The sequence below is a fragment of the Antechinus flavipes genome, chromosome 4 (assembly GCF_016432865.1).
Source record: "Antechinus flavipes isolate AdamAnt ecotype Samford, QLD, Australia chromosome 4, AdamAnt_v2, whole genome shotgun sequence".
NCBI lineage: Eukaryota > Metazoa > Chordata > Mammalia > Dasyuromorphia > Dasyuridae > Antechinus > Antechinus flavipes.
In genome coordinates, this window is record NC_067401.1 from 32,774,580 (window position 1) to 32,798,722 (window position 24,143).

At 33.5% G+C, this 24,143-nt stretch overlaps 1 protein-coding gene across 1 annotated transcript in view; it reads left to right on the top strand.

Moving 5' to 3' along the window:
• The window catches only part of SUZ12 (SUZ12 polycomb repressive complex 2 subunit), a 42,406-nt gene that overhangs the window by 10,150 nt on the left and 8,113 nt on the right, over positions 1–24,143 (top strand). The window contains exons 5-15 of the mRNA XM_051992376.1: positions 4,577–4,626; positions 9,537–9,622; positions 13,851–14,082; positions 14,759–14,861; positions 16,505–16,610; positions 17,990–18,167; positions 19,012–19,103; positions 19,366–19,509; positions 20,315–20,472; positions 21,789–21,987; positions 22,753–22,832. Of these exons, the coding sequence (XP_051848336.1) occupies positions 4,577–4,626; positions 9,537–9,622; positions 13,851–14,082; positions 14,759–14,861; positions 16,505–16,610; positions 17,990–18,167; positions 19,012–19,103; positions 19,366–19,509; positions 20,315–20,472; positions 21,789–21,987; positions 22,753–22,832 (1,428 nt within the window). The remainder of the gene's footprint in view (positions 1–4,576; positions 4,627–9,536; positions 9,623–13,850; positions 14,083–14,758; positions 14,862–16,504; positions 16,611–17,989; positions 18,168–19,011; positions 19,104–19,365; positions 19,510–20,314; positions 20,473–21,788; positions 21,988–22,752; positions 22,833–24,143) is intronic.

A 24,143-nucleotide genomic window follows, 5' to 3' on the forward strand; every position in this document is an offset into this window, starting at 1 on the left:
CTAAAATAATTTACTAAGTACTTGATTACATGAGATATTTGAAATACTACAGTGGGATATAGTATTTGCCTGATATATAGTGTGTATTTATATCAAGACACCAAATGTTTAATATTTTAAGTAACAAATTGGTTTGGTAGGTAGAGTATCTGAGGCTTGAAACTCAGGTGTCCTTTTCTATTGAAGATTGGAGTCTTTTTTTGTTTCTGTTTTTGGTTTTTTTTGCACTGAGACAATCGGGGTTAAGTGACTTGCTCAGAGTCACACAGGTAGGGAGTGTTAAATATCTGAGGCCAGATTTGAACTCAAGGTCCTCCTGACTTTAGGGCTGATCCATTGTACCAGTTAACTGTCCTCAAAAGAATGGATTTTTAAAAACTAAGTTGTAGGATAGGAAGAGGCACTGGATCTGTGATTTTACACTGATATAGGAAATTTCCTGCATAAGGAAACTCCATCTAGTACTGCAAGTCAGCCCTTCTGTCCCCCAACTCCCATAGTTAATAGAGTTATAGGAGTAAGAAAAGGGCCTTTGAACCCTGAGAGGACAAGTGATTTGTCCGAGTCACACAACCAGACATACAGGTCATAGCTGGGTTGGATGCCCAGCACTTTGTCTACTCTACCATATTTACTACTCTGCCATATTTCCTCTTATACTTTAGTTAAAATTACAAGTTCAAAATATAAACTTCACACAAGAGAGAAAGGGGGAAAAAGTTAAGAACTGACATCTTATGCAGCAGTTTAATTCAGAAACATAAGTGCCTTCAGAATCCGAAATATAGGGTTAAGTTCGAGGGGAACTATAAAGCTAAGGCTTTCCCCCCGTTAACAGCAGCAGTAGTAGAGGACTAAAGCATACATATTAATAATTTTACTTGACCAGCCCTCTGATTTTATTATATTATGTGAAGAAACTTACACTAATAAATGTTGGCATCTGGTGGTTGTGAATTAACCCCAGAGGACATAGCTGCTGCTTCCATATTGGGGCTTAAAGCCAGGTCTTGGGCCACCTTAACTATTAACTCTTCTCTAGTCCTTGCTATTTTAAAAAAATAATTTCGGTACAAAATACTTGAGCTTGTCAAATGTCTGATTTTTTTCCCAATGAACAAAAAAATCTCTTTTCTTTCCCTGCCTCTTCCTCCATTGGAAAAGGAAAACACAATTCTTGTAACAAATAATAATCCAAACAAATTTCTGCATTGAACATGTCCTAAAGACAAGAACTCACTCTGCCCCTGAATGGCTCACATCTCTGGCAGAAGGTGGGTAGTTTGCATCATGGTTTGCATTATCAGTGCTCTGAAATTGGAGTTGGATCATTCAGCACCTACTTAGGAAGTGTCAGCCTCATGCTGAGGAAGTACCATATAAAAGCTAGATTTGTAGAAAACCTTACTGCATCTCTGCCTGAGAAGAACTTAACCTCTAGTTAGGTGTCATCATAATGAATGAAGTATTTGAGTGCCTGCTACTGTATGACACTAGGCATTGCACAATGTGCACAATGCACAATCCAGGCCAACAATCTAATTGAAAGGGAAAAAAAATCTATATATAAAAAAATGGATTAAAACCAAACCTTTTAAACCCTGGCCCTTATCGACCCTTCCAGTATTCTTGCATCATAATTATGTATACATTCTGATGTCCAGGTACAATGCTTTTCCGACTTTTTATACTGACTGTCCTTCTTTGCCTAGAATACTTTGCCTCCTGGCATCCTCCTAGACTGCACAAATCCCACCTTTTATAAGACCACTCCCTCAAAGGATGTGCTTCTGCCATCTCCAAGCATCTTCCCTCTAAGATTGCATTACATTTACACTGCATAGATCTTGTATGGTTAGAATTGTTTGTGTATTGTCTTCCCTATTAGAATGTATGTTTGAGAGCAGAGGCTGGGTTTTTGCCTGTCCTACATGAATATAGCCAGCATAGTAAGTGCTTAATAAAGGCCTATTGACTGATTACTGACTAAATTTAGTGGCATGTAAAGAATAGAAGACTTAAGAGTTCAGTGAAAAGAGTAATCAGAGATGAGGTGTTGAAATAGCCTAGATTTGAACCAAATGTAAAATCACAAAGTATAGAGGAGCCTCAAAAAAAGGGAGAATATTTTCTGGGAGGCCTTAGAAGCAATGTGCAAGGCTTGAGGTGTGGACAGTCAATGTTGGTAGGATTGTGTTTCAGAGGTCTGGAGTGGCGGCCACCGGGAGGATTTTGTCACTTAGAAAGATAAATCTATTACTATCTATTATTAGTGTTGATAGGACAAATTTAATGGTGACAGGCTCTTTTCCCTTCTAGTTTTGTGCTACAAAATAATAATAATAATAATAATGATAATTTTTCCTTTGGCTGTCTAGGAATTGAAATATTACCTCTAAGTTACTTATTTATCTTTGTGGACATTTCAGTGATTCTAAGTCATGTAGAATTTGCTCAAAGCTTTTCTTGCCCTCATGTTTACATTGGAATTTAATTCTGTTCATAAAAACCAAGATTTTCTGACTTTTCTTTATCCTTCCTATAGCCTAACTCTAAAGCCTTTCACAAATATAAGTATGCAATAACATTTTTATTGAATGAATTATTTAATTTTTCTTTAAAGATCAAACAACTGACCAACAGTTGTAAAAATAGATTTTGAGTTTTCTGACACTGATTAGGTAAGCGGAGCCACAGAATTCATTAGCCAGATGGCTGGCATTATGTAATGGATTGAGGTTTTTTCTATATTTGATTTGTGTGATCAGGTAAACTGTTTGGTCCCTTCAGCTAATAATTATCTGTAGCTCAGAGGGCCTTAACGTTTAAAAATCAGAGTCCCTTCAAGGTATATTTGTGTTTATTTCAGAAAAGTCAAATGATTTTTATATTAAACACTAGGGATAATGATTTGGACAATGACCTTGTGCTTAGGAATTAGGAAAAGGTAGTTTCTGAAACTTTGGAATAATTAAACTAAAATTGTGAAACCTACTTTAAGTATAGATTGTGCAAGAATAGTTAGACTCATTTTGGCATAATTAGATATGATTTAGATTAAATCAACCTATCAAAATTAGCAGTATGAAATGCAACATTTTCACATTTATTTAAAATTGTCCCATTTTCAAGATGGAATGAAATGACAACTTAAGTAATTTCTGAGCTTTGCTTTCCTTTTTGCAAAATGACAGGTTTGGACATGGTCCCTTAGAACTTAAAACATGACTTTATGTTTCTGTTGGCAATTTAAAGTTTAATGACCACATGTTTGTGTTCTAGTTAAAACATTAGCTAGGGGTCTCATTGTTCCTCAGCAGTTCTTTTATCGATCACCATTTTATTCCTTGTTATACTTGCAAAAGCAGGTATTTCAAAACTTTGCTCCCTTTATGATTAGCCTCCTTTCCCCATTCAGCTTTGGATAGATAACCCCACTTATTTCACTTGCCAAGGAGATAGAAATCATCAAGGATGAACTCACTCTCTCATCTACCCACTTTTACCTCAGAAGACCTGCCTTCTACACTTCTCAGTCCTTCCTCATCTCAAAGGAAAGTAGATCTCTGTAAAGCCAAACTTTCCATCTGTGCTCCATCCTTTAATCTCTAGCATCATCATTCCTGTTCCACTGATGCTTTCTCTTTGCACAAAATGAATAGCTGAACCCCTCTCCTGGAAAACATTTGAAACTTTATCTCTTCTTTCTTTCATGACCAACTTCTTGAACTAAGAGCCTTTTACCTCCATTTTCTCAACATCCACCCTTTCCTTAATCATTTGTAATATGACTTAGTGTGACCACCACCTAATTAGCAGATTCTGTGGTCTTATTCTCGATTCAGCAAGAGGTTATAGGGAATGTCTTATGTGATTGATAATTTTGCTCAGTTTTTCATTTTCTTATCCGTTTCATCTCTGTAATTTTCTTTCCACTTATGCCTTTAAAACAATCATCTAAATGCTTTTCTCTTTTCGTTGTTCCTTAAATTAGAATTGCTGTATACTTAAACCAAATAAAATTACCCCCAGTAAGTTGATGTCTGAAGCAGTGTTTGAACATGTGCATAGCAAATATAATTTAAAGAGGAACATAATTAAATGTTTTGCAAAAAATTGTTAAAATTCTATATCTATGGAATGCACAAAGTAGTTTGGATAGATTCAGTTGTTTTCTAACAGCATCCCTTTGAAAACAAGACAATCCCCATTTTACCAGTAGGGAAACTGAAGCACAGAAAAATCTCTTTGGATCATCTGTTTTCCTTTTCTAACATCTTGTAGTAAGGGAGAAATTATTATTCATGTGAAAACATTCATCTTCTTGTTTTTCTCTTACAAAGATAGACTAAATAGGATTTTAGACATAGAAGGCAGAAGTAAAAAATATTTAAAAATTAAGAATAAGGGGGTAGAAACTGTACTTTGTCCAGAAAAAAAAAAAAAAAAACAAACTTATTATCTTTTTTATTTTTGCACGTCAGATTCCCAAAAGTACTTTACGTCAATTTAAATAACCAGTCTTGTCATCATGAACTTTGAGCACACATCCTAATTTTTCCTTTTCTTTGTTTAGCTTGTCAGCTCATCTACAGCTTACATTTACTGGTTTCTTCCACAAAAATGGTATGTACCTTTTAAAAGTTTAATAATGTTGGCATTCTTACAGAAAATGCTTTTTGTACATGTGTAAAATGCCCCTCCTTAAATAGTAATTCTAAAATTACTTAAGATGATTATTCAATGATTGTTAGTTTTTTTTTTTTTTTAATCTTTGATTTCTCCAGATATTAACCAGTTAGTTATTCGTTTTTGCTTCATGTGATCCTCTGAGAGATTCAGGCTAAAGTGCCTATCTCTGAACCTAGAGTCTCAGATATTATGGACTTCAGCCTTACTTTCTGATTGTCTTTTTGTTACCTGTTTAAATTTTCAGATGCATTTTGATATTGGCATTGAGGCTAGACATCAATCCTACTAATGCAGTCCAGTCTTGATACTGAATCCATTTGCTTCATCTGTCTTACGATCATCTCAAAATCAGTTGTATTATCTTTGAATTGGTCAAAATTTAGCTCTCATCTTTAATCCATATTATCATTTCTGCTGTTCCCAAGTATTAGAGAAACTTTATAAATGTGCAACATAAAACTGCATCTCTATAACCATCATTCTGGTGATCACATTCCAAGAGAGAACATTGTCAAACCTATAGAATCTTGAGGTGAAAACAGACCTGGGTATCCTCGTGTGTATTGGTACTTATCAGTGAACATAAGAAATATTTTGGGTAGTGCAAAGGTGTGAAAAGTTATACCTAATGTTACATAATCTAGAAGTCTTATGTGCATCCTCAAGTTGGTTATCATTCATCATCATAAAAATCATAATTCTACAATGCCTGATTGTCTTTGGTACAAAAGAGAAACGTTGCATAATCACTTTAATAATTTAGTTCCGTCCTGTAGTTCACAGGCATGTTCAAGAGAATTCATATTCATTTCAACAGAATTAAGATCTATAGCCATATTTTAGGGTTTGATAAGCTATTAGAATAGCTGTTAGTCAAATGAACATTTTGGCTCTTTCTGATTTCTATAGTTACTACCCTCTCTTCGTCAGATAAGTATGTATTTATTTTGTATATTGCCTTATATTTATTGTATTGCTTTGTGTTTATTTTGCATATGTAAGCTCCTTGAGATGACTATATGAGGTATTTGTACACCTAGTACCTGGCGATATTAGACACTTGGTTTATTAATGAGTATTTGTTGAATGTTTTAAAAATTAATTATCAACTTAATCCACACTGTGGATGATCCAGCCTAAATCTTTCAAAAATAAGTGATGGCTTCAACTATTTTTAGTGTACCTGTAACTGAGAGATTTATTGGGCTACTCAGGTATCCATATAGAAATTAACTAAAAGCTACTGTTTTGAGTATTTTGTTTTGCTTTTTTTTTTTTGAAATATTTATACTGTTAATTGTTCTATTTGGGTTACTCTGATACTTTTGAAATATTTGAGGCCTTTAAGTTTCTTCACATTTCTTTAAATAAAAATTATGCCAGATAAGCCAGAATTTTTCCAAATTCTGGGGGGGGAAAGTCATAATTTAAAAGTTATTTATCTTTGTTAATTTGAAATTTTTGGTGGTGTTCAAAGCTTTGAAAGCAAATTAATTGCTTTAAAATTAAAAAAAAAATTATTAGCTTCCTTTCCCAAGAAATAAGTTCTTAAAAATAGTTTTGAAATCAATGTCAGTTGGGAAAGATTGGATATTCCCTGAGTTTATTTTTGTAGTTTGTTTTTGTTTTTGTTTTTTTTAATATACTAGAAAGAAAGATTAGAGGGAAAGAAGGTTACATCTAAGATGTAACTTTGCCTTGTCTGGTTTTATTTACTACTATTTTTTTTTTTAATGGACATTGCTTTTTATTGAAATTAGGACTCTAGGATGTTAGTTATTATACTTGAGTAGCAGTCTTAAAAAAGCTTGGGTTTTTATCCATTTTATTTTTTCTAGTAGCATATTTTTACACCTCCCTTAGTTTTTAGAAATTTCATCCAATGAGGCCAAGATAGTGATGTACACATACAATGTTCAATAAAAAAGCATTTATTCAGCATCTAATATAGAGCCAGGCTCTTGGTGTACAAATAAAAACATAGAACTCAGAAAGAAAAGTTCTTGGCCCCAGTAAACTTACATTCCATAAAGGGGAGAGATCAGAGATCAGAGGTAAAAAGGGGGCAAGAAATGCCTCATGTAGAAGATGGTCCTGGAACTAAGCATTGAAGGATCTCTGAGAAGTAGAAGTGAGAGGTGGAAATACATTCTAAATCTGTACTTAGATTAGCTTATGCAATGAAAATAGAAAAAAACCTGTCTTGGGGAAGGAAAAGTAAGGCTATATTATATAAGAATGAGTTATGGTATTCAAACTGATGAAGCATATGACTTTTTAATGGATATACTAAACATTAATTAATAGTAGTAAATGGAAAAAAATGATGGTCTAAAAGCCATTTCAGAATAAGGAACCATATTTCCCGACTATTCATTTTCATTTACTTTAGTAACTTTTTAATGAAAATTAATGAAAGTCATCAATTCTGAAATTAGAGCAGTTGGAAGACTAAAGGGGAAAAAAATACATATTACACCTGACAGCTGTGAGGTGATGACTTAAAGCTCTTTTAGTAGGAAGGAGTCAAATTCTCCTTAAAAAAAAATATAATGAACTCTAATAAGCATACTGCTTTGAACCTTACTATTCCATAATTTTTCTATCCGTTCTAGAAACAAAGCAATATCAAAACTTGTTTTCTTGTAAAATATTTAGTTTTCTGAGTTCAACTAGAATTATAGCTATCATAGAGGATTTCACTTTAAACAATTTTTCATTTTAATAACAGAATCCTTAGCATTTAGAATTAACCTTGTTATTATTAGTTGCTTCAGGGATACTGAAGCATTATGATCTATAGTTTTTATGGTATGATTATCCATATTTGGCATAGCATGCCAATTAGAAGCTTTTTATAATTATTAATCTATTGATTTATTTTTGCATTGTTTTTCTTAAAATTAAAAAAGGAAGCCTGATGTTGGTTTGGAATTCATGGTTCAAATATGGCTTCATACTAGCTACATGTTACTAGATAACTCATTTAACTTCACTTGCTAAGATTACAAATTGCAGAGAAAGTAGTTTTTTTCATTGGTAGGCTTCCTTAACAGGAACTCCCTATACTGATGAAATCACAGGTCTGGTGTCTTCAGTGTTCGTGACCCATATCACCCAGTTAATTAAAATAATTTAGTTTTTGAAGGTTATTTTACTTGTATTTTTTGAAGACATCAGTATTTTTTTTTTTTCAGCCCCTGCACTAACATTAACCAACTCCTTTTACAAAGTTTTATTATCGGGTTAAATTTCCCTAAATTTAATGTATAAGACATTTATTTTAACATTGTACTAAAGGTATTTTAAAAGCCTCTGTAAGTTTACATAGTTAATGATACTTTTGTTAAATATGGTTGAAAAGCTATATTGAAAGTTCCCAGTTTCTAAGGGGAAAAAAATCCAAAACTAGATGGATTTACAGGTGAACTCTAATAAATTTTCAAAAAAAGAAATTTAAAAATCCTACCAAATTTCTTTCAAGACACAATTATGATACCTAAACCAGAAAGAGTTAAAGCAGAAGGAAAAACTATTAGACCAGTTTCCTTAAAGAATAAGTCTAAATAGTAGCAGAGATTACAGTAATACATCAAGAAAATCATAGATTATGACCAGACTGACTTTACACCAGGAATGAGGGGCTGATTCAATATTAGGAAAAGAAAACAAAAAACACTATGCAAGAGAAGATCAAAACATTTTAATAGTTTTACAAATAGTAATTGCCATCTAAATTACGTTACTTAGTGCCATACAAATCAAACTGCCAAAGAATTACTTTATAAAGCTAGAAGAAAAAATAATAAAATTCAATAGGAGAAACAAAAAGTTATAAAAGAATATCAAGAGTCCAAAAGAAGAAAAAAGGAAAAGCACACGGCTTTAGCAGTAACAGAATAAGAGCCATTTGTGAACTGATAAATGGTCAAAAGATGTGAATGGGCAGTTTTCTGGAAAAGAAATTAAAGATGTGGGAAGATGCTCTAAGTCACAATTTAGAAAAATTCTATTCTGAAGTACCACATCACACTCACTGCACTTTTATTGACAAAAAGGTTGAGGAGAGGCTTATGAAAAGGCGTCAGGCATGAGTCAAGCAGAGGTCAAGTTTTCTGCACAACTCTACTTAGAGGAGAGGTTTAGATATGAGATGAAAATTTAAAGAGGCTCTATAGGTAATAGATTATTTGTCTTTTATCTTTCAAAGATGTTTTTAACTTGTTTCTAAGGATTTACATTTAATGCTAACTTTGTATCCATAGTTAAGTAAATGTTAAAACTTGAAATTTATATAGATTAAAACATTAAACTTTTTTTCGGGTCCAAAAATCTTTTCTTTTCTTGCTTTCTTTCTTTCTTTCTTTTTTTTTTTTTTTTTCTTTTCTTTTCTCCTTTTTATTTATTTATTTATTTTGTGGTTACTAATTTTCAGTTTCAAATTCTCCTGTCTTCCATATCCATTGAGAAGACAAGCAATACAATATCCATCATATATATGTTATTCACCTATTTTTTTGTTTTGTTTTGTTGATAAAAAGGAAGTTTGCAGGGTACTCTAGAATTGTTTAGGAAACAACCTATAGGAAATGGCTTACCTTGTGGCACATTGACAAAGTAGCTGCAACTTCTTATCTGAGAAAATTGCCTGAAGGTTGAGAGCTTTTTGATATTAGAGCCAGCAGGCCTTGTGTTCTGTGTTTGTCATTCTAGTAGGAAAGTTTAATTTTAAGGAAAAGTATTTAAGTTAACTTAATTTGTAAAGATTTTTCTGAAGGTTTGAACTTGTAAATATTTGAAAAGTCATAGGTAAAATAATTTAACCTGTTGATTTTTCTATTTAGATAAGCCATCACAAAACTCAGAGAATGAACAAAATTCTGTTACGTTGGAAGTTCTACTCGTGAAAGTTTGCCACAAAAAACGGAAGGTAATGCATAAAATTATTCTGTTTTAGTGAAACGTTACTGTGAGCATTACATTCTGTGCTAGTCCTCAAGGAAACCAAGAATTATAAAATCTTTATAACTTAATTTGGGAGGTAAGTGTGCCCACAGGAATAAGATCTAAATGTACCAATTCTAGAGGTAAATATCATAAAAAGATAAAGGAGAGTTCTTGAAAAAGCACTAATTAAGGGAAAAGAGATGCCCCTAGAGATACCTTTGTGCTTTGATAGTAGAAAAAGGCTTCATAGAGGAAGTAACTAACCTTAAGCTATCAAGAAACAAGATTGAAGATTATATGTTGCAAGGTTTCTGGTTACTTCTTTTTCTTATGTGGATTGCAATTCCTTTTCCCTTTTCTTCCCCATCCCCCTTTATTCATGACCAAAAGACAGAAAATTTTTGGACAAGAAAAATTTCAGCACAGAGATGAGGAAGATAAGGTTTAGTGGCAGCATTGCTGCTGTCAACTGTAGGTGTAGTGTTGGATGAGTGGTTATGGCAGAGTACCCACTGGCAAGGTGATGGGGGCCATCAATAAGAATGCATCATTTAAAAGACAAGTGCAACTGTTTTGTAAGGACCTACATGGATTTGATTATTGTAACTGTAAATCGGCCTGTTTGGATTTTTACAAGGGGATCAAACAGCCTATTTGATTCTGTCTCCTTCACTTGACACTGAATTTTCATTTCTTTCATTTCAAATTGTTTTTTACATTTCATAAAAACATCAGCTATAAATATGTAGGCTTACTGATTCACAATATTAATTGAGAAACAACATGATGTAATGACATTTAATAAGAGCTGGAAGCATGGTTTACAAATAGACAACTAAAGGTGGGGAGAGAGGAAGTTACAATAAAATGGGCTCAACTTTGGATCTAGAAAGAAAGCTGATCCAGAGCACCTGGGCAAGGCAAATAAATCTTTCCTATCTGACTTTTTAATCCCTGTAGTCCACCTTGGCTGGCAAAAGCTTCCATCAGGAGCCCCAACAGTCTTTGGCTTCCACTCTGCTAGCTTTTTTATATTCATTACCACTTCAGGACTTCTCTCCAGTTACTTTCCTATTTCATCAAGGTTGGATGTCTTAACAATGTGCTTGTCCACATTTCTCTAAAGATAGTTCATATTGACCATTACTTTGAATTCCCAATACCTAGATTTTTGCCCGCCTGTATTTTTGATTTCCTTCACAGGTAATTGTACAATATTTCAGAGTCCGATTCTTTTTGTTCAGCAAAATAACAGTTTGGACATATATACTTATTTTTATTTTATTTATACTTTAACATATTTAACATATATTGATCATCCTGCCATTTGGGGGAGGGGGAAAATTGGAACAAAAGGTTTAGCAATTGTCAATGCTGTAAAATTACCCATACATATAACTTGTAAATAAAAAGTTATTTTTTTAAAAAATTTTAAAATAGATAGTTCATATTGGATATAGGGATGAATGTTGGTATTCCCATAAAATTCTTTGCCATAAATGAGATTTTACTCTGAACTTTCCCTGTGCTTGTCTTTCTGTGTACAAGTTGATCATAGGAAATCTTGTTTTCTTGATAGTTTTTAAGGCCCATTTGCTTCAAGTAATCTGTAGTAGCCCTGAACAAGACAATGTTCAAAGCCATGGTGTGACTCCATGTGTTGGAGTCCCTAAATGTCTAAAGCCATCCTGGTCATATCTGCCCACACTGTCTATTCTACCATGGTCATACCCGTGACCCACAAGTTCTTACCTTTGCACTTGTACCATAGCTACATTAGTGCCACACCTGCTGTCCCCTATGGATGTTAGCTGCAGTTGCTACCAGTGCCCTCGCTGCTGCCCTGACAGTAGTTCTGCCTACTTGGCTCAAGGGAGACTGTAGGACCTTGGCAGCTATCCCTAGGAACTTTTGCTAGAGCTGCCATGCCCCTCATTCAGGAAGCTTTCCCCCTGGCTCCACTCTACGGTTGAGAGCTGACTCCTAGCTGGGGCCAGACTGAGCTGAATCACTAATTATAAGTAGGTTGGTAGTGCTGGCTGTTGTACTTACCTCTGATTGATCTTCTCCACAGCATCATAATCTGTACCCTAATTTATCCATGAAAGAATCTGTAGATGATCTGACCATAGACAGTAGGACATTTTTGTTCCCCAAGCTATATTGTATATTGTTGTCTTAGAATCAGCCCTTGAGAATTGGAAACTGAGAGGATGCCCATCATTTGGGGAATGGCTGAATAAGTTATGGTATATGAATGTTATGGAATATTATTGTTCTATAAGAAATGACTAGCAGGATGATTTCAGAGAGATCTGGAGAGACTTACATGAACTGATGCTAAGGGAAGTGAGCAGAACCAGGAGATCATTATACATGGCAACAAGAGTATATGATGATCAATGATAGAAGTAGCTTTCTTCCACAGTGAGATGATTTAAACCAGTTCCAATGGACTTGTGATGGAGAGATCCATCTACATCCAGAGAGAGGACTGTGGGGAGCATAACAGCATTTTCACTCTTTGTTGTTCTTTGCTTGCATTTTATTTTCTTTCTCATTTTTTTCCTTTTTTATCTGATTTTTCTTGTGCAGTGTAATAATTATGGAAATATGTATAGAATAATTACACATGTTTTACATATTGGATACTTGTTGTCTAGAGGAGAGGGTGTAAAAAGGGAGGGAGGAAAAAAATGTGAAACACTTATTGGGAACTACTTTCACACCTATATTTAATGGCTTCTGAGCAGCAGAAAAATATACCATAGGCAATAGACTTGAAGTAAGAAAATGTCCTCAATAAATGAGTTGAAAATGTGTTCAGTACATTTTGCTTCAGATAGTCACCAACATTTCCATTATATGGCTAAATTTCTTTTGCTCATTTTATTTAGTTATGTGCCATATTTGTCATTATGGTTGAGAGTAAGAAAGCAAATTCCTCATACTCTGCAAGAGAAACAATTCTTACCACACTGAATTTATGGATGCAACAAGAAACATATAGTCTTAAACATTAGGTAATTTGAATAGGGAGAGCACTAGCAGTTGAAGAAAAGAGGGAAAGCCATAGGTCACTGTATCTTTGTATTCTGTTTTTGTTGTTAATTTTTCCAATAGTATTTTACTACATGTAAATACATGTTAAGGTAGTGTTCAACATCCATTTTTGTAAAACTTTGTGATCCAAATTTTTCTTCCTGCCTCTTTTACATCCTCAAGAAAGCAAGCACTCTGATAATAGGTTAAATACATGCAATTCTTTTAAACTTATATCCATATTTGTTGTGAGAGAAAAGAAACTGACACAGAAGGTGAGAATGTGTTCCAGATCTGAGTAAGGAGAGGCGTAAGATGGGTTGGAACCAAATAGTAAAAAACCAGTTTAGTTGTTGAGTGGAAAAAACATATCAGATCTGCCCTTAAGGAAATTTGGATAGCAATGTGCCTGGATTGGTGAGTACCTTGAGCTGAGGGAAAACAATTAGGAGGCTAATAATAATATCTAGTTGAAGTGATAAAGGCTTGTTCAGGTGGTAGCTATGTGATTTGTAAAATGTTAAAAGACAAAAAGTGCAAGATTTGGTACTTGATTGAATTTGGAAGGTATTGGAGATGGAATTGAATGGCATAATGCTGAGATAGCATTGCCAACCTTCTAATATCTGATTTGCAATCAGCAAAAATAAGGAAGTCTGGGAAAGTGGAAATTTAAAGGAGAAAGATGAGTTCAGTTTGATATTTAGTTAAAGATGACCCTTAAGAAGTCCAGTTTGTAATACCTAATAGACACTTGGTGATTTGGGACTAAAACTTTGAAGGAAAGGATTAGTCTACTATGTGTAGATGTAGGTGAGGGTTATCTGTGTAGAGATGAAAGTTAAGCTTATGGGAGCCAAATTTGTTTCAGAGAGAGAAGAGGGACTCAGGACTTAGTCCTAGGAAACACCAATACTTAGGGTATGTGATCAGATTGCTAGGATAGTGCCTTTGAGAGGAGAGAATGATGGTCAGCAGTGTCAAATAAAAAGAAACAAATAGGATAGAGAAAAGCTGTGAGTATTAAACAGCTGATTTTGAAGGAATGAAAAGAGATAAATCAGAAGCAGAGTATAGACAACTTTCAAAGTGGTATTATAAATGAACTCATCTTGACAAATTGTAGAAGATTTTTTAATTTACTATTTCATTTTTTTTCTTGGTTGTAGGATGTAAGTTGTCCAATAAGGCAAGTTCCTACAGGTAAAAAGCAGGTGCCTTTGAATCCAGACCTCAACCAAACAAAACCAGGAAACTGTCCATCCCTTGCTGTTTCAAGTAATGAATTTGAACCTAGTAATAGCCATATGGTGAAGTCTTACTCATTACTATTTAGAGTAACTCGTCCAGGAAGAAGAGAGTTTAATGGAATGATTAATGGAGAAACCAATGAAAATATAGGTAATTATAACTTGTCAGATTCTGTCATAGAAACACAGAATGTACTTTCTGTCTGGGAAAATTGATCTCATTCTCTTAAAAAGTAAGAATTATTGGGGCAGCTAGGTGGCGCAGTGGCCCTGAAGTTAGAAGGACCCAAGTTCAAATTTGGCCCCAGATACTTAACACTTTCTAGCTGTGTGACCCTGGGCAAGTCATTTAACCCCAATTGCCGCGGGGTGGGGTGGGATGGGATGGGAGATAACAATTTAAAATTGTGCATATAATGGGGAAAACAGCTGCTTGGATTATACTTAAATTTTTTTGTAATATGTGTATGCATGTAATAATAGTCTAGTATGACAGAACCTTTACAGTGTTATAAAGTTTTTTTACTTGGGAAATTTATTTTTTTTCCTTGAGAAATATAAATTTCAAACTTTTATGCTTGGAGTATTTTTTTTTTTTTGTCCCATTACCCCAAAATATCTTTGTCAGTGAAAATTGTTCATTTTTCCAGCAAAGTTCATGTAGTAAATAATATTACTGAAGAGTTTATAAATTTTTGTTTGGTTTTTTTAAAGATGTATTTCTCCACGTTTTATTGCTAAGAGAACCTTTGCTTTCAAATTTTACTTTTGGCTTAGTCACCTGTTCTGCATATTTGAATTATGAGAAAAATGCTTTTCAAATTTAGATGTCAATGAAGAACTTCCAGCCAGAAGAAAACGAAACTCTTCAAATCGTGAAGATGGGGAAAAGACTTTTGTAGCACAAATGACTGTATTTGATAAAAACAGGTAATAGAACTTGAAGTGAAAATGAAGTTCCCCTAATACACTGGATAGTTAAAAATGCCAACACAGTTGTCATTAGTATTAAATTTTGTGAATCATTAGATTTAAAATCACTTTCTTTGACTCTGTTCATATAATATGGAATTGAGTACTTGGGATAACACAAGATATGTTTTGACTTTTTGTCTTACCAATATAACTCTTTGAGTACCAGGAAGATGAGTGATATACTAAGTATAAATTTCCAGGATTTTTGTTAGCTACTCTTGCAGATGTCTTGTCCATTATGGCTCTCCAATTGTGGACTGATTGAATACTAACAGAATTTGTTGAAATTACCTGAAAAATTATTCTGATACTGGAGATTTTTGTTCTAAATCATATGACTATTTTTTCAGCTTGAGGGTGAGCTGCTTGTTTTCATTTAAGATTTAGTTTCCAGTTTGGGCAGTTGTTATCATTTACTGCTAACCAAGGGGAAATGATAGACATTTAATTTACAGAGGCAACTGAGCGAAGGTTGGCAAATAGCTCCAGGTGTTCCCTTTAGGAACCCTAAACATGATTTCACATGCTAATGTGGCATGTTCAGAGTTATTGCTTACCTTTATGGATGATGATGACAGGGAGCAACTATGTTTCCTCAGTTTTTATTTTGGAAAGTTGATTAACCCTTAGACTGCTTTTGAAGTAGATCAAAAAGGGAGATAAAGGCTTCCATTCTGAAGTATTAAAATCCAAATAAAACTTATCTTTTATGGCATTCATCTGTATAAACTTGATTCATAATGTGTTCCCTAGGAAAATGAAATCTTTTTGAAGGCAGGGCTTGTTTTTGTATGCATAATTCTTAACATAGTGAATTGAGGTGCTTCATAAATGTTAACCAGATTTATTCATGAATTAGAAAATATTTTTACATGTATATCCAAATATTCCTTTCTGCAAATAAATTATCATAGTTAAACAAAATATCCATATTTCTGCCATACCCAGAATTGCATATCTGATTCTATATCTTGAGTCCATTCTTTTTATCAAGAGGAGGGTGGGTAGTATGCTTCCTTATCAGTATTGTGCTGTGATTTTTCATTTTAATTTTTGGTGTTCCTAAGTCAAGTTTTTGTATTTCAAAATAATTGAAATTTTGTTAACTCTGTCATATTTTATATCAAATATATTTGTTGTTAAAGTTATTGAATCTTATTAGTAAGTCAAGTCTACAAAAGGAACCAATATTTTTGTTAGCTTGTTATTATAAGCTAATAGGATTTCATTGATAGCATTTTATTTATAATTTCAGTTAAAATTAATATATAAATATATTATCTATTTGTGATAATTGTAGAATGTTATAGAAGGGAAGAACCTTTAGAAAGGTAATAAAAACTTTTCTCTCTATAGAGCTGAACAAACTGGAGCAAGTAAATTACTTGCCTATACTTTATAAATAAGTGTAATTTTGTGAAAATGGAGCTGTCCATATATTCACATGTAATATAAGTATTTCAAAATTCAATTAAAGAATGATGTGCTTTCTGATTTATTTGTATAAGCATTTGCTTTTGAAGTGTTTTTTATATTACAAAAATCTATGCTTGCCAAATAATGAACAGAACTTAATTCAAAGTGTGTTTACCTAATAGGCGCTTGCAACTTCTAGATGGAGAATATGAAGTAGCCATGCAGGAAATGGAAGAATGTCCAATCAGTAAGAAAAGAGCAACGTGGGAAACAATTCTTGATGGGAAAGTATGTAGTTACAATTGTGTGAGCATTCTTTGTGAATATGTATTGTATGAAAAATTATCTGTCCCCCTCATCCATTGTGGTTTCCGTCCATAGCGTTTCAAAAGTCTTCCATAGAGAAGTCATTTTAAATTGTGGAGTCCTTTCTCTGATTCTCTTAATACTTCATGGATCCCATTTTAATACTTGAACTGTTTATCAATTAGAACTTGAAAGCATTAGTAATAGAAATTCTGTGAATAAATTCTCAGGGAATTGGGTTTGTAATTTGTAAATTAGGACAACACATTCATGTAAACTTTTAAGATAATTTATAGAAATGATTGGTGCTAACACTGACCCTCAGTCTAGACTGCCCTATTAACCTCTTGATTTGTTTTCATTTTTTTTATCCAACTAGAACTTTAAATCTTCTCTAGCAGTAATAGTCTTATTGGAAATACGTTTATTTACAAATATGTAGGTATAGAGGACAATGGCCTTGATCAGCTTCCTAGTGTTAGCTTCTCTATTCAAATCATGTCTTTGCTGTTCAGAAATGTTCAGCAGTCTCCTGTCCCTTTCAAATAGGCCCATTGCTGAATCTGTATGGCAGATGTTGCAGTAATTATTTAAGAAGCAATAAAATTTAGGTAAAGCTTGTGGCTTTAGGAATGATGAGCAATGTAAAATTGACCAGATTTTTTATTTCTAGTATAGAATTTGAAGGAAAAAAAGTCAAAAAATAGTTGTCTTTGGTTAAATTTCTGATAAAATATATAGCAAACTATGGAGAAGGGAAGGCAGTTTGTTTTTGTAAGAGAAATAAGCATTGAAATAAATTCATGGTGAACTCAACTGTCCATATAACTTAGGGAACTGGATAAAATTGGTTTTACACTTCATATACATTGGCTTTTGAGGAATTTTCCAACAGAATAAGAGTTCTCCCTCATTATTGGGGTAGGGGAAAGGAAGCAAAGTCATTGAAAAAAAAATGAAAGACATAGGATGTAAGATAATTATGTTCAAGACCCTGTGTGCTAAGCTCTAGCAATGTATATAGATGGAAGTAGACGGTATCTTTAAGAGGAAGGCAAGTACAAAACCTCTTAATTTAAAAGCTGTCATTCATATTATTAGAAGCATATGATGCATTCATTCAATTTGGCTGTAACTATGAGGGACAGAAGGTCATATGAAGGTTATTTGGAAAGAAAAGAAAACAAGCAAGTATTGAAGCATATCAGGAAAGAATAGCTAGAACAAACTTGAATGCTGGAAAAACTATTTGAGGCCAGAAGGAAGGACTGGTAATTTTATGTTTATAGACACACATATGAATTTGAACAATACTTGGACATTATTTAGCATCAATCTTAATATTTTTTTTTCTTTTTTAGAGGCTACCTCCATTTGAAACATTTTCTCAGGGACCTACTTTGCAGTTCACTCTTCGTTGGACAGGAGACACCAATGATAAATCTACAGCTCCTATAGCAAAACCTCTTGCAACCAGAAATTCAGAGAGTCTCCCTCAAGAAAATAAGCCTGGTTCTGTAAAACCCCCTCAGACTATAGGTAAGAAAATATTTCTTTTTTCCTCCCTACTTTTATAATAAATAGTATTTTATTTTTTCCCAAACACATGCAAAGATAGTTTTCATTTATGTAAGACTTTTAGGTTTCTCCCATCCATTTTTACATCCCCTCTTCCCCAAGACAGCAAGCAAACTGATATAGGTTTACTATGTGAAACTCTTTTAAACATTTTCATATTTACCATGCTGTGTGAGAAAGAATAGACCAAAAGGGAGAAAAAACCAGAGAAAATTAAAAAAAGCAAACAGCAACCAAAAAAAGGTGAAAATACTATGTTTTGATCCACAATTAAGTCTCCATAGTTCTCCCTCTGGATGTGGATGGCATTTTCCATCTCAAGTCATTGGAATTGCCTTGAATCACCACATAAGTAAACATGTAAGAGGCAGGACTTAAAACTATGACATTTCAAACATCTCCATACCACCATTACCCAAGTAATTTTTTGAAATTGTTGAGCAAATCAAGAAATCTTTAATTCATGATAGTCTGCAACATTCCATGTATTAATCCTGTGCTTCCATAATAAAGGCGATCATTTTTTTTTTTTAGCTGTTTAAATTCAGGCTTAATCATTTTACTTAACATTCCCAGCATGCAGTTTTCATTCCCCTTTTATTTTATTATAATTTATTCATAGGATAATAGATTTAGAACTAAAGGAGCATCTTAAAAGTCAGTGAAAAATACCTATTTAAATTATGTTGACATGAGGAATTAAATAAAAGCAAAGTTATTACAGTACTTTGGGCATCTAATTATTTCATGATGTTTCTTTATTGATCCATAATATTTTCATAAACTAGAATTAATCAATTTTCAGCTGTGAAAGAATCGTTATCTACGGACCTTCAAGCAAGAAAAGAAAAGGATATTTTAAATGAACCCAGACAAAAGTTACGAATATTTTACCAGGTAAGCCAAACCTGACAATGCTTCTTTGCAAAGATAAAAGTTTTTTGTCTTTTTTTCTATTTTTTCTTTTCTTTTTCTTTTTCTTTCTTTCTTTTTTTTTTTTTTTTTAGGGAGAAAGATAGAAGGAGGGAAATGTTTTGTACCCTCATCATGATTTAAATAGATTTTTAAAGTTTTATTTAGATTATTTTCTTTATAGAGATAGGGACAATGCAGTCAATTATTTTAAAATATACTAAGTTTGCACTTGCCCATTTTCCAGTTCCTTTATAACAACAATACAAGACAACAAACTGAAGCCAGAGATGACTTGCATTGCCCTTGGTGCACATTGAATTGCCGCAAGCTTTATAGTTTACTCAAACATCTTAAACTCTGTCACAGCAGATTTATCTTCAATTATGTAGTAAGTAAGCTTTTTTTTTAGTTTTCAATAAAATAAACAATATGCATGTGAAAAAACTTGTGGTTTAGTTGTATTGAACTCTTTGCATTTGGGATTTTATTTTTTTTTCTTTTTTTCTTTTTTTATTATTATTATTATTTTTTTTTTACAAAGTTGCTAGAACAGTTGGCCATTGTGTTTTCCAGCTCATTTGACAGATGAGGAACTGCAATAAACAGGGTTAAGTTATTTGCCCAAGGTAACACAGGGAGTATTTGAGGCCAGATTTAAATTTAGGAAAATGAATCTTCCTATTTCCAGGCCCAGCAAACACTGTCCTCTGTACCAATCTAGCTGTCCTAATGTAAAATGTGATAAGTGGAATAAGGAAATTAAAAACTAAGATTTTTTTTTTTTGAACCTGTTTTCATCCTTTGTTCAGAAATAGTTTCTACATTTAGATTGCCAAATATATTATAATTATGTATATAATAATTTGTTTCTAAACATTGAAAAATGGATTGTGTTAATTAGGTTGTGGAGTCTATTTTATGTTACCTAAGTAATTTACTTCTCTTACCAACCCCCCAATCACAACTGAATACAAATTCTTATTTGTTATATTTTGGAATTGAAAGATAGATGTTGTGTTGCATTTAGTGAGAAGGAGGTAAGAATAAGTATTCATTATTATAGCATCTACATGACTGGTGACTGTGTGCCAAATGATCATTAAAGAGGGAAATTTTATTTTTGGTCACATTAATTTTAGAATTAGTGACATGGCAAGTTTTTTAACTAATGGGTTTGCTATTTGTTGTTACAGTATCATCCAAAAGGTGCTAGAATAGATGTTTCTATCAATGAGTGTTATGATGGCTCCTATGCAGGGAATCCTCAGGATATTCATCGTCAGCCTGGTTTTGCCTTTAGTCGTAATGGACCGGTAAAGAGAACACCGATCACACACATTCTTGTATGTAGGTAGGTTAAAAGATCAAACAGCAAATGCTTGACATCTTATTTCTAATTGGTCTTGTTGGAGGAAATAGAATATTGCTAGAAGTACCAATTTTTATTATATTTTGCAATTCAAATTTGCAAATGGTTTTTGGTGAGACAATTGTGGTTAAATGACTTGCTTAGGGTTACGCAGCTAGTAAGTTTTAATATCTGAGGCTGCATTTGAACTCTGATCCTCCTGACTTCCTGGCAGCACTCTATCCACTGTAACATCTAGCTGTCTCCAAATTTGCAAATGTTATTGTTTCTTTGCAAAATTCATGACCTGTAGATTCCATAATTTTATCATTTCTTTTTCTCCTTAATTAACATCAGAAAATTCTTCAGTTTGCTAAAAATAAATGTGAAAATTTAAATGAAGGATAAATACATTGGATGGGACCAGGTCTGTTAGCTACAATGTTAATAATAGCTAAGTTTTAGGAACTGAGGGCCTTCTTTGTGACCTACCCTCCATAACAACTACACAGATTTTTCACCTTTTTAAAGCTGTCTTTTATTTGAACCTCAGACCATCATTGTTCTAAATTCTATTGTTTCTAGAACTCTACCTTGGTTAAAATTTGTCTCTACTATTACTACACATCTATGTGAGTTGTCTTGGGAAGATTGTGGATAGGATATGAATAGGAAATGCAAAGAATTCAGTATAGTAGATTGAAAAACAGAGAATTATGTGTATCATCTCTCTACCATTATCACCTAATTTTTGTGAAATTGTCCAAATAATTTCACTTCTTTTTACTTGTAACTTCATCCTGAAAAATAAGCATGTTGAACTAAATTACCTTCAAGGTCCCTCCTATCTCTAAAATCCTGTTTCAATGCAATTGGTTTTGTTTTTGAATCCTAACTGGAGGTGAACATTAACATGAGACTCACACTAGTCTGTATGCCCAGCTCAAAATGAAGGGAAATTAAACATGCTTTCAACTGCACTCTATTATAAAAAATTTTCCCCTGAAGGTTTTTTGTGGTTGATTGTAGATTTAGGTACCAGAACATTCATCTTTTTAATTTCTCTTCCACCTAGCTCATCTTACCTTTGCCATCCTCTGTCATTTCTGTTTCTGGAATCATTTCTCTGTGGAATTATCTTGAATGTCTTTGATCTAAAAGCTGTAGAATATAGATGAAAAAGATTTTTTGATATTGCATGAGGTGCACATAATTGGCTCATTAGTGGTTATTTTTGCATTCGGTTTTGTTATGTGCTCCTATTGTGCTAATAGCTATCTGAGATCATTCTTACTTAGTTTTTATGCTTATTTCAACAGACCAAAACGTACAAAAGCAAGTATGTCTGAATTTCTTGAATCTGAAGATGGAGAAGTAGAACAGCAACGAACATACAGCAGTGGACACAATCGACTCTATTTCCACAGCGACACTTGTTTACCACTCCGACCTCAAGAAATGGAAGTAGATAGTGAAGATGAAAAGGATCCTGAATGGCTAAGAGAAAAAACAATTACTGTAATTTTCAGTTTTAATATTATCCCTTAAAAATTGGGCATAAACTTTTTTTTTTTTTTTTTTTGGTGGTTCATAAAAAACTAGCTCATGTCATTGCAGTTTGGGTAATTGCAGGATTGAGTAATTGATCGTTTGTTCCACACAAATTAGACAGGAGAGGTCTTGATGCACCTACCACTTTACCACCTTAGGGCAAAAAAGTAGTTACTTTGACTTTGAAAAATTGGGTGCTTCCATTTAGACATGGTATACAAGGGATTGTGTTCCAAGAACTATTAAGCTGCTCTGTGTTTAAGCTTTTAAAGGTTAAAGCTGCACTAAGATTTTGGAATACCATGTGTGTATTGTTGATATAGGCAAGTTTTAATAGTGTAATTCATTTGGTGCTGTTTTCACTTTTATATCAACTTGGTAAACCTGAAGGTAGTATTAAGTAGATTTTGATTAGGTTGATGAATTAATTTTAAAAGAATTAGTGTCTTTCTGTGCAAACTTAAGTTGTATAATCGGGGCGGGGGGGGGAGGATAACGGGGAGAGGAGTATTTTGACTTCTTTGATACTAATAGGGTATTTACAAATATACTTATTATTTATATGTTAGTATTTATAAATATAATTCATTTTGTCTGAATTGTGTTAGTATAAATGAGTTAAATTTAAAGTAATCAAAATGAGAGATCTTTACAAACATATCATCTGCACTGGGCTGCATCCCTCTCCCCTAGTATTTTATCTTTGATTTAATTTTTCACATTTACTTTTAGCAAATTGAAGAATTTTCTGACGTTAATGAAGGAGAGAAAGAAGTGATGAAATTATGGAATCTACATGTCATGAAGCATGGGTGGGTTATTTTTGAAATCATTTACATACATTAATTCTTAAATCCATTTGCTGGTATTCTGGTGCATATGTTATGAGTGTAGTTATACTTGATTTTTAAAAATTTCTCTAAGGCTTAACTCACATTTGACCTTGGCTCCTTTACTTTATCTGAAAAATTAGTTGTTAGACTTGTAGTAGCCTAGGGTTCCTGGAGTTAGAAAGAGCTGACATCTCAAATCCTGCTTCAGACACATTGGCTGTGTGACCCTGATCAAATCACTTTATCTCTTTCTGTTTCTGTTTACTCAGCTGTGAAGTGGGGGAGGGAGGTTGATAACAGCATTTACCTCACAGGATTGTTGTGAGGAACAAAGATAATAGTCTAAAGTGCTTGGCATATAGGAGGTGCTTAATAAGTGTTTATTCCCTTTCCTGTTTTGGATTTATGGTTTTGTGATCCTATGGATCTAGATACAGAAGAAACAAACAAAAAGGCAACTAATTCCACAGGATGGAAATGTATCTGAAAACTTTAAATTCTATAGTTACTCAATTTAATATGACAAAAGTATTTCATGTCACATGTATCATGAGGTAGCAATAAGTTGCTTAGAAGCTTTCTTAGGGCTTCCCCAAAGCTTTCTCTCTTTTCTAACAATGACTCTCATGTATTCCTATTTTTCTTGCATGAAATATTGAGACACCCTCCTAATTGTTGTGTCTGCCACAATCCTACAGCTTTTCTTCCATCTTCAACACAGTTACCAAAAATTGTTTTTCCTAAGGTATAGGTTTGATCATGTGATTTCCTTCCTTAGTAAATTTCAGTGGCTTCCTGTTACCCCTAAGACCAAATATTTAAAAAGTCTGGCATTCAGATGCTTCACAACTTTCGGTAATCTTTGCCTCCCTTCCAGCTTTCTTGCCCTTCCTCACAAGTAATGCTCTATCTTTCTTATCTTTCCTTAGAAAAATTTCCCCCTTTCCCTTTCTGCCCCAACATGGAAGCAATGCCTAATCTCTGCCCCTTGGCACCACTAATTACTCTGATGGTCAGCTAGCTCAAAGACCAGCTACTTCATACCATTAAGCTTTTCCTGCTACTTCAACTGTAGCACTTTCCCCTCTGAAATTATCACAGGTCTCTCCTATTTCCCAGGTATATTTGTCTGGCACACCCATTGCCACTCTGAATTATAGGCTGGTGTATTCCAAGCTCCCAGACTTCTCCCATATACATCCCTTGCCTTTAGCAGCACAACCTTCAGTACCAAACCATCCAGAAGTGGGAAGACTGCTTTTTACTTAGCGCAGAGTATGCGGTGAAATA